At 39.5% G+C, this 10,754-nt stretch overlaps 1 protein-coding gene across 4 annotated transcripts in view; it reads left to right on the forward strand.

Moving 5' to 3' along the window:
- Positions 1-9,203, forward strand: part of ZFAND6 (zinc finger AN1-type containing 6) — a 36,118-nt gene extending 26,915 nt beyond the window's left edge. For all 4 annotated transcript variants that reach the window (XM_079317546.1, XM_079317548.1, XM_079317547.1 and 1 more), the window contains 3 exons: positions 1,325-1,425; positions 7,528-7,641; positions 8,231-9,203. In XM_079317546.1, coding sequence (XP_079173672.1) covers positions 1,325-1,425; positions 7,528-7,641; positions 8,231-8,379 — 364 coding nt within the window. In that variant the 3' untranslated portion in view covers positions 8,380-9,203. The remainder of the gene's footprint in view (positions 1-1,324; positions 1,426-7,527; positions 7,642-8,230) is intronic.
- The last annotated feature ends 1,551 nt before the right edge of the window (positions 9,204-10,754 follow it).

Genomic DNA, 10,754 nt, shown 5'->3' on the forward strand with positions numbered 1-10,754 from the left:
CTGCTGACTGATTCTGCTCAGATTGTTTTTGCTCCCTGGCTTTTTATAGGAGGTGTTATCTCATGCTTAGATCCTGCATATGAACTGAGAGCTAGGTGCCATGCTTGATGCTATATTTAGTCTTTCCATTCTGAGGTTTCTAGTTGGGGTAGCAAATACATATCTTACCCTGAAACAAGTCTTCTGGTGTGTGTAAAAAGAAAAAAAAGTTCATCCAGGTCAGTGCACAGATGTGAACCAATTACAGTGCCTTGCCCTTGTTCTCTCAACTTCAGTAAAACCATGAAAGAATAGAAGTACCTCCCTGATCACTGGCTTGATTACTGGCTGCTGGAGAAATGAGTGGATGGTTGCTCTTGAACTTGCACTTCAAAAAAAAATCCATGTCACTTGCTTGGGTTTTTTTTTCAAAATAAAGAAGCAGGATTTCAACTTCAATCTCTGGAAATAGCTCAAACTTATGATACTCTTGAGGACAGATAAAATGAATTGACAATGCCCTTTTGTAGGTGGCCAGATGGGCTGTTCAAGACCTGAATGCAGTTCTTGACAATTAAAATTGCAACTCCAGTGCTCTGGTTGTGCCATGGAGTGCTGGTTCATGGACGGCTGGATAATCTGGATTTTGCCTTCAGAGTGAATCCCTCACTGGAAAGGAAGAAAAAAAAAGTGCAGCTGAGATAGTGCTACCTCTTGCTTGAGTCTTGAATTCTGTCTTATGCTACAGGAGAGCTGCTGGATGAGCAGCTTGGCTGGGAGAGATGGCTAGTGTTGAATTACTCTCTCTCAACTGCTCAGGGTGTTCATTGGTGAGTGCTCAGCCATCCTGTGATTTAGCAGTATGCCTAAAGGGTTGGGAAGTTTGGCCTGCACCACCTTACATTGTGAAAATCCAAGGGTTTCTGTGTGCAGCTGCTGCAGCTTTATTACTGGAAACATTGACATGCTGCAATTTTCTTGTTTGTATCACCAGAACACTGAAACTATCTCCTCTACAATTATCTTGCTGACTTATAAAGATCCTTGCATATTGAATGTTGTGTTGTTGTTTCTGTGTGGAATGATGGTATGCCAAACTACCCAAAATATTTTTTCCTTTTTTATAGTGGAACTGTTCTGTTGCATTCAGTATGAATTAAAAAAAAAAAGTTGACCTTTTGTGTCAGTTCAGATTGTGGCAGTTTTAAGTGGTTGCAGAAACAACTTCAGAGTGAAAAGTTCTGGGATACATTTGGGCATCTCTTGATGAAAAGGTATCCCTTAGAGAAAAAGGATGTGGAAATGCATAATAAAAAAACCATAACTTTCTTCTTTTGCCCCACAGCCCTGTGTCAAGTCAATCACTTTTAACAGAATCCGTAGCATCGTCCCAAGCGGATAGTACAGCCGTGGACAAAACAGTACCTGAGACAGAGGAGTTGCAAGGTTGGTGCCTTCAAGGACAGAACTTATGAATAGTGCTTTTTAAACTTTGTTCTTTATCCATTACTGTTCAAGACATGGCTGATTCTCAAATCCTGATGTTCTGTGAAATCAGAAGGTAAAATAAGGATAAAGTTTGTTTTCTTAAAGGGCAAGTGAAATGGAAACTTTAATTGGTGATGTCAGTGTCTGCCATAAACAAGTTAATTGTTGGAAATGCACATCATAAAGCAACATCCTGTTCTGTCTCTATGCCATGGCTATTGCATCGAAGTGGAGTTTTGAGTATCTGTTTACTTCTCAGAGTAACCATTTACAGCACATATCAGAAGTTTATGAGCACATTTGTGATAGAGGGTGTTTGACATAGCCATTGCAAGAACAGGGTCAGTATCTCTTATAAACAGTAAACACCTATAAAAGAACCTTTCACCTTTGAACTGTAATGGTGTAAGATTTTAAGCTACTGAAATTTACTTTATCAAGTATGAAATTGCCAAACCACGGGCTATGTGTGCTTGAAGGACAATAGCTGAGTGAGTTTTATATACTGGCCTAAAATCCTTCCTGCTAGTACAATGTAAACTTTCTTTTCACTTTTCTTCTTTTCTGTGTGCAGACTTTCAGAGATTAAAACTAAAATAAATTTTAAAATAAGTGTTTCTTAGGAGATGCAAAAATGCCAGGTAGAATAAAAAAGGTGCTCAAACTGGTTACCTATAGGCATTATAAAAGATACTTAAAGGTAAGTCAGTAAGTATTCTGCCTTTTGCTGAGACAGTTTAGGTTTTAGTGAGGAGGATTATTTTTCTGTGGACTAGTCTATACATAGAAGTGGATTTTTTTACAGATACAACTTGTAATTCCTTTTAAACATTCTAAATATTAATTCTTTGACTGTATCTCTGGTATCAAAGTTTTGCTTCTCAGATACTTTTCTAAACCTGATCTGTCCCTTGATGTAAAATGGAATATAAGAATCATTAGTCAGCTGCTGTGCTGAGTAAGGCCATTTTCTTGGTTACATATATTTGGGGAAAAAATATTTTAATTCAATTTTTTTACTAACTTTTACTAACCTTTTGATATGTCAATTATTAGAAATGTGTTTACTCTTGAAAAGATACATTCTAGAGAGACTCTCTAATACCTGTTAGGAAATTTGTGTTCTGGATCTGAGAGCTCTTGTCTCAGTTTTGACAGTGCATCTACTGACTTTTCATTGGGAGGCAGAGGGAGTGCTTTACTAACCCTGGCACTGTGAGGTGACTTAGGCCTGTGAAAATACTTTTCCCAGCAAGTTTTCAGATGTCTCTCTTCTTACTCATTTGGATAAATTTGTGCTGCTTCTAATTCTGCACCTCTCAAATGTACTCTCCTTATGAGAAGATATGAGGTTTCTCAACCAGAAGCTTTGAATTTAGGGATGTATCTGCATTTTACAATATGTTTTTCAAGGGTCAGAGGTGTTTAGATTACTCAGCTGTGTCCTCTGTCCTTTTCTTTGTACCCTCTTTTTCTAAACTAAGAACATCATCAGCATGTAGTTGCAGTTCTAAATTACCATCCCTATTTATAACTCTCTGGCAGGGCCAACCTTATTTCCTTAAGAGTTCCTTCTATGTTGTCCCTTAACTGAAAATCATAGGAAATTTAGTGTTTCCAGTTTTAAAGCCTTTTGATTTGAAAATGGAAGTTTGGAAGGAAAGCAGCTTAGAATGGATGCTGAGAGGGATTTCATTGAATTGGTGTCACAGCTGTGCATCCTGAAGTTTCTTCTTCTTTGGAATTTGAATTTTAGGTTGCTGACAAGCATGTAATACCCAGAGTGAAGTGTGTCTAATAGTACTTCTGTTGATGTAGGGGAACAGGAGAAATAATGTCAGTTTTTATTTTGATAAAATCTTGCCTTGTGGGAATGTCTGTTCTGGGGAGAATTGTTCTATGCTGCTGCTGTAGGTTAATGTATTGTGCTCAGCTGAGGTCCCCTTAACTTGCCATTTAACAAAAATTACCAGGCTACAGCAGCATTGAATGAAAGACTGGGTGAATAATTAAGCTTTCTTAGATTACTATTATTACTTTTCTAAAGCAGACAGATAAATTAGACTTGAGCTGTGTGGAACACAGTCCTTGGTGTTTGCAGTCAAACTAAAACTACCAAGGGATAAAATTCCCAAAGAGCAGTTCAGATTTGTCTTTTTTGGATTTATGCATTGCAGAAGAAATAGAGGAAAACTCCAGAATATGTTAATAAGTGTAGGCTTTAGAGCTAGTGTTTGTATGATGATGCTTGTGGAACAGTGCAAAAACCCAGATGCTCTAAGATGGGGAGTAATAGAATTTTTTTTTAACTTTAATGTTCTTAAATACCATGAACATACCATTGAAGATGACATAAAATGAAACTCGTTAAGTACAGTCCAGCTTTTCTAGCAGCTTTCTTCTATTCTGAGCATTTCTCCAAGTATTTTTAATTACCTCCTGGGCTATTGTGCCCAGGACAGTTGCTCAACATGATGGCTCTGTTAGGGTTAGCCAGTCAGGATTCCTGATTTGTTAGCCAGAGGATTAACAAGGCTGCCTCCAGGCAAGCCTGCAAGCAGGTAAAGAGGTGCTTCACTTCCCTGGGGTAGGTTAAAACCATCCAGGTTAGGATTCACACTTCTAGTTTAAGGAGGATTTTAAAGGTAAATGAAGCTTGTCATGGAAGGCAGGAGGACTCCACCACAAACATTATGGAGCTCCTACAATTGGAGAACAAGGAGCTAAAAGTATAAATCCAACTTACAGGTGGACTCTCAGCCCCTCTGAGACTGGAAACTTCTGAGAATGAGAACAGCCTCTGTGATTTTCAAGCTTGTTGTGAGTTGGAGAAGAGCATGTACCATTGCAAAATGCCATCACTCATGTCATGTGGTGTTATTATTTGAAAAACCAAAGTACAAAGTTTGATTGGATTAACTAAGAGATATATGGCTGTTCTAAATGGAGCCTCTTGATTTTGTGCATATCTGGATTTTAGTGAGGTGCAAGTTACATTCAAACTAAGTTTAAAAAACTTGATATTAAAATAATTAGGTTGCTACAGAATTTTATGTGGAGGTAACTTGAACCTAAAATGAATGCAATTGAATTAATGGCTTTAAGGGTTTGCTCAGTACACAGTACTGGAAAGGAATTGGTGGATGCTTCTCACTTTTGTGATAGTACCAGGGACTCAGAGGTAGAGTAGGATTGTGATACCAAGTGTATGAAATAATACCAGATACCCTGATACACTAAGTGAATGCTCCAGGATGAGAGGAAATACACAACACAAAGATTAAACTCAGTTCTGTTGGTGAGTGTGCTCTTAATTTGCCACTTCCTAACATTGAAACAGTGTATTTTAGGCTGATTATGTCAGTTTAAAATGTTCACCTCCTCTGGAGGTGTGGGGATTCTTCTTCCCAGGCCTAGTGAAATGCCCTTAAGAAGTAAATGTAGCTGTTTGTGCTCTTCTGTAGGAATAAGAAAGATTTTCTTTAAAATCTCTGCCTAGTAATGCAGGGGTGAGACACTGGGTGTCTTGCTGCACACACAGAGCTGTGTTGTGCCTGCAGGGGTGCAGAGGCTGGAGTGCATTTTATCATGGGGATGCTGTTTTTGTGGTCAGAGCACACTGAAGCTCAGGCAGGGGTTGGCAGAAGCAAAGCAAGAGGAAAAGCTTGTGCCTTTAGGAGGAAATCCTTCTTGTTTTGGTCAGCTAGGAACACTTTCTGTCAATCTGGGAACTTCTAGTGGCCAGCCCAACTTGTCAACTCCAGAAATACATGACTGTATTCTTACTTACTCCTTTTTGGTTAGTTGGCAGCTTATACTGGTGCTGCCAGGGCTTCTCTTCTCCAGCTGCAGGTAGAACTGGGGCTGGGGGAAGGGAGGACTTGGTTCAAGGAAAGCAGGCAGCAGCATCCTGAAATCCAGATGAAGTCCAAACATAATTCCTGCAAGCTCCAAGCTGGGCAGTGCTGCATCTTACCTGGCTTTGTTCTGCTGTGGTCATCACAGGTAGCTGATGGACTGAACACTGGCACATGGTCATCTGAAGTAGTTGGGATGTTTGTGATTATCATAGAGGATTTTGGTTCAAATCTCTGGCTTCTGTTCAAAAGCAAATTGAGACCTAAAATTTATGGTTACTGTAGTAGGTACAAAGTGACTTGTGGTGCAGTAGAAGAATCTTTCCACTTGGCTCTACACTGAGCAGCAGCTCTTAAATATTTTTAAACCTTTTTTAATGTGAGAGCCATACACACAAAAAAAATGTAAGTAAGGGTGTATGAGAGCATTGTTATGCTGGGAAGAGTGACAGGTTTTCCTAAATTTAGCTAATACTTACGGAGGCACTTAGTGAAACTTACCTTTACGTAACTGGATTTTGCTACAACAGGAAATGCAAGCTGGAGAATGTTACCTCATGGCATGAATTTGTCTTAATGAATTAATAAACACTGCAATGTCTGTTTTGTGTAAAACTACGAAAGTTAATTGAAGTCTTACCCCTTCTGGTACTTATCTCACCTCTTTTAGTCCTTGCTGACTTTGGTTTTTACCTTTTGGTATTATGCCCACTCAGAAATGTGCCCTTTAACAGCAATTTAAAGCCATTGAACCCCCCCCTTTTTTTTTTCAAACTATGAATTTTAATAAATTTCAGGACAAAGAGAAGTTCTGCTTATAGCATAGATGGTGACTTAGAAGGATTTAATAGACTGTGTATAATAGTATCTTTGCTAGATTAATCTGTGGAATATATTGTCCCCTCAGGCAAAGTCTTTGCAGGTGATCAGGTATCTTGCTATCCATTGATGTTGCTTAGTACAGTGGTTTGATACATAGCAAAAGTGGTGAGTGCCCTTTCCTTTAAAAAAAAAAAAAAAAAAAAAAAATAGCAGCACCTGAAAAACCCACTGGATTTGTCATGCAGAGGAGCTGTCAGCTGGTGAAGAGCTAGCACAGAACTGCATCTGACAGTCTCTGACAAACACAAGTCCAGCTGCACAGAGATGCCTGCAGCTTTTTCCCTGACAAATGTCTGAGCTTGCTGTTGTATTCCCTTCCTCACAGCACTGGTTCTAGCTCTGCTTCCATCCACACTCCTCCCAGATGGAGCTTGCTTTTGTTCATTGCTGCAAATGCTCCCAACTTCTCTGTATCTTAGTCACTGGAGGCTTGTCCTGCTGTGGTTCAGCTATGTCTGGTAGGCAGAGATTGGCTTTTTGCCCTTCTTGAAACGAAGTTGGGGTTTTTCTGTTTCTATTTCTGTTTGTAATGTAAGGAATGTGCAAATACTTGAGGAAAACCAGCCAACTTCTATTTTTACCTGACTCAGGAAAATACTGCTAGTTCATACTCTCCCACACAACCTATAACCTGTTTCTTTTAGTGCTCTCATACATCTAAAGTAGGTTGAAAGATGCCTTAGTAGAAATGTATTTAAAATTAGGTTTTTACCTGTTTTCTTCTGGACTCCAGAGCAGTGTACTTCCACCCTGTAAGTCTGGGTCTCTTGAGCTGATGTTTCTCAGCCCAGGTAGTGACTATGTCCTGTGTAGGCTTTTTCCAGGTGTGCAAGAACAGCAGCATCACAGTGGTAGAGATTGTTCTGAAACACTGTGTTTTGTGTGGCCTCTATGTTGCAGTCTTCAGCAAAAATAATGTTGATTCAGGATTTGAAAGAGGGTGTTTGGCTCAACTCATCCTGTTACATAGAGTGCTTCTTGCAAGCAGATTTTGGGGACTGGGCGAGTAGCACTGTGGGGAAAACACTTGGCTGTTGGATTTTTCTTCCCAAATCTGACAGTGCTGAATCTTGCTGTTAAACCTAATGTTTATTGTTTTGGATGTTTTGGTGGTATTTTCAATCATTTTTTGAGTTCTTTTCTTAAATTATATCAAAGGTCTAGAAGGAGGGAGTTTCAGTCGCTGTGGAGAGCACTTCAGACAAGGAAGCTGCAGCAAAATGGCCAAATGTACAACATGGGCTTTAGATTATTGTAGGACTTAAAAGGGGACAGACAGACTTTTTTTCTCCACTGTTCTTATTAACATTTTTAATGTCAGCTTCAGTGTCAGAGAATGCAGAGCCTACACCTGAAGAACAGGACAAGTCGCTTGACAAACCAAAACAGAAAAAGAATCGTTGTTTCATGTGCAGGAAGAAGGTTGGACTGACTGGTAAGAAATACTGATTTCAGTTTGCTTAGGCTTGTTCAGGCTTTGGGCCTTTGAAATGTTATCTTAAAGGGAAAATGGGGCATGGTCTTTTGATACTGATTTGAAATAAGAGGTGCTTTCAGCTGACTCTTACTAGATTAGTCATTCATGTATCATTTTCTTTTTCAGCCTCCTTTCTTAAGTGAAGTTCATAATTCCAAATACTTCCTTTTGGAAGTCCGCTGAGCTAAGGAATTGGATGATAGTTTGCTGCCATTCACTAGCCAGCTTTGCAGTGATGCAGTGAAAGGGCTGAGTTCTGGAGGGTGAAGATTCATAGACATAGCAAAAGAGCAGGAGTTCTCTAGAAATGGTCTGTGCTAAAGTGTCATGCAATAAGAAGGAATGGTCAAGTCAAATCTTGCTTGCTTTAATCACTTAAAAATGTATTACTTGTGATTCTTATGCTTTCTGCAGCAGAGGCTCTTTCGCTGATTGATTGGCACTGGTGACTGAGATTTATTGCTAGTGAGTGAACACATTCAGGATTTAAAGCAAACCAGTGTAATTAAGAATGTTGAAATGTCTAAGCTGCTGTTTCTGTCCACAGGGTTTGAATGTCGGTGTGGGAACGTTTACTGTGGAATGCACCGTTACTCAGATGTACACAGTTGCTCTTATAACTACAAAGCTGATGCTGCTGAGAAAATCAGAAAAGAGAATCCTGTAGTTGTTGGGGAAAAGATCCAGAAGATCTGAACTGCTGCTTCTGCTGGAATACAAAAATCTTCTGACCATCTGCAGATTAAATTGACTTGAGCTTTTTTCCTTAGTCATCAGGAACGTAGAGCAGTGTATCTTGCCTAGACCTTTTAATCATGCATGTCATCAGATGAATAGATTTTTTGTTTTTGTTTTTTTTTTGTTTTGAAAATGACTCTGAACATTATTTTCATTGCAGTTTTCTGTGGCTGAAGACTTAAGTAAACTTTACAAGTATTATCCTTTAAGATCATTTTAATTTTAGTTGAGTGCAGAGGGCTTTTATAACAAACATGGAGAAAATATTGGAGGGCTGTGCTTTTCCAGGATAAAACATGCATGCGTTAACTTTGCAGTTTATTTTCTTGTTGTATATAGCTTTTCTCTGCAGCACAATTTCCTTTTTTTTTTTTTTTTTTTTATTGATAATGCCTTGTATGGCACAACTAGTTATCAGTAACTGAATGTATTTTAATCATTATGGCTGCTTCTGGTTTTTTTTCCCATTAACGAGAGGTTATACATGTTCGCATATTAGCTTGTTTGCACCCTCTACCTATTTATGTATGAATCATTTGTAATGAGAGTGTGTGCTGAGATTGTGTGGGGTTTTTTGTTGTTTTCTTTTTTTTTTTTTAATTGGGGTTTGTTTTGTGTGTGTGGGGGGAAGGCTGTATGCACTTCATTGACTGCAGTTTTCATTGGGATTACATCCATCAGTTTGTCTGTACACAAATATGAAGAATGATCTGAAGTACCTGTGCTGTATTTATGTTTATCCACGTCTTAACTTTGATTAAATAAAATTTTAAAAAATCCGAGCCCCTATGGCTGTCACTGGCATATGTAAGTTGGATTTCTCTTGCTTTGTTTTAATGGGGATCTTCCATTGGTGGTTCTTTTGCTTTAAGTGTATTTATTCACAGCTACCACATGTATCCAAATGCCAGCTAAATTCTGATGAGTTTTTTTATTTTTTCATCAGACTGCAGTTTCCAGACCTTGTTTGTTTATTCTGCCCAGGGAGCTCTCCGTGCTTCCTGTGCAGCACATCTCTCATGTGCATGAGTTTGGGGCATTTGTGACACTGTGACAATGTACTTCAGTTGAGCCAGACCTGAAAGTAAAACTGATTTGACCATGAGTAGGGTGTGGAGTTGTGATTCTAGGAGATTGTGCTGTGGGGTTGGGGATCCACTTCCTGACAGATGGCACTGTTGGAGGAATTGTTCTTTTCTTGTCTTGTGAGGGTGCTCAGTAAGTTTCTTTCTTCAAGGCTACATGTCCTGAGATTAAAGGCTGTGCCTTTACCCAGGTCACCTCCAGAATTTAAAGGTAGTTTATGTAGTGCCATGGAAACTTCAGCCAGTGCTGCTTGTCACCAGAACTAACAGTACACTAATAAAGTAACACCAGTTCTTCTCCAGATGGTCCTGATCTGCAGTTTAAATCTCACTGGGTGACTTGCTGCTGCTTTGGAGTATTTGGGAAACAAATGTGATTGCACAGCTTTATTTAAAACATTAAATTTTTAATCAAAGCTGGCCCCATTCTTTAAAATTCTGAATGCTCTTTAAAAGCTATGGCTGGCAATTAGTAGATAAAGCATACATTTAGGATATAAACTGTGCAGCAGAAGGAGCTTTCTCTGGTCGTTACAGAAAGTAAATCTGCAAGACAGAATAATAAATGAAGTAGCTTGTGCTTGCAGAAATGGCCTAACCACAATCTATGAAGCACAAGGAGTTTATAGTAAAGGAAGGAAGGAATAAATAACTTACTGGCAAGTTTCAGTAATGGTCTGCCTTATCACGGGTCAGAGATCCTGTATTTCCTCAAAGCATTTGCTAAACTTCCTCTTACACGGCACAGAGCGTGGAAGAACAGCAGTGTCACCTCTGGTGGGTGTTTCTGTTTGCTTTCCTCTTGGCTGCTGCTTCCCTGTTCTCTAATCTTTCTCACTTTGATTCCTCCCTCTTCCCTATTTCTGGTGTCTCTCTTTTCCTAAGCATGTCCTTGTCTCTCTCCTATGTGCCCTCCTGACCAATCTGCCTTTCACCTGACAGTGATACTTCTGAACCAGGCAGAGAGAAAGACACCACTGATTTTACAGAGTGGAGGAAGGCCTGTTATGTTTGTATTTTCTGGTGTCTGAAAGAAGAAAAGGTACAAGAAAGGTTTTCACATCCTTCCTTTACCACCACCAGGTACAAAGCAACTGCTCCTCTGGCTGTTGATTACACAGCAGGATCCTCTCCTGGCAGTGCCCACGGTGGGGCAGAACCACAGTGGGAGTTCTGCTTCCACACCTGTCCTCCAAGCCATTTAATAAACTCCTTCAGCCTGGCTTGTGCAGGGGGCTGAGTTAATCC

This window comes from Erithacus rubecula, assembly GCF_903797595.1.
Source record: "Erithacus rubecula genome assembly, chromosome: 14".
NCBI lineage: Eukaryota > Metazoa > Chordata > Aves > Passeriformes > Muscicapidae > Erithacus > Erithacus rubecula.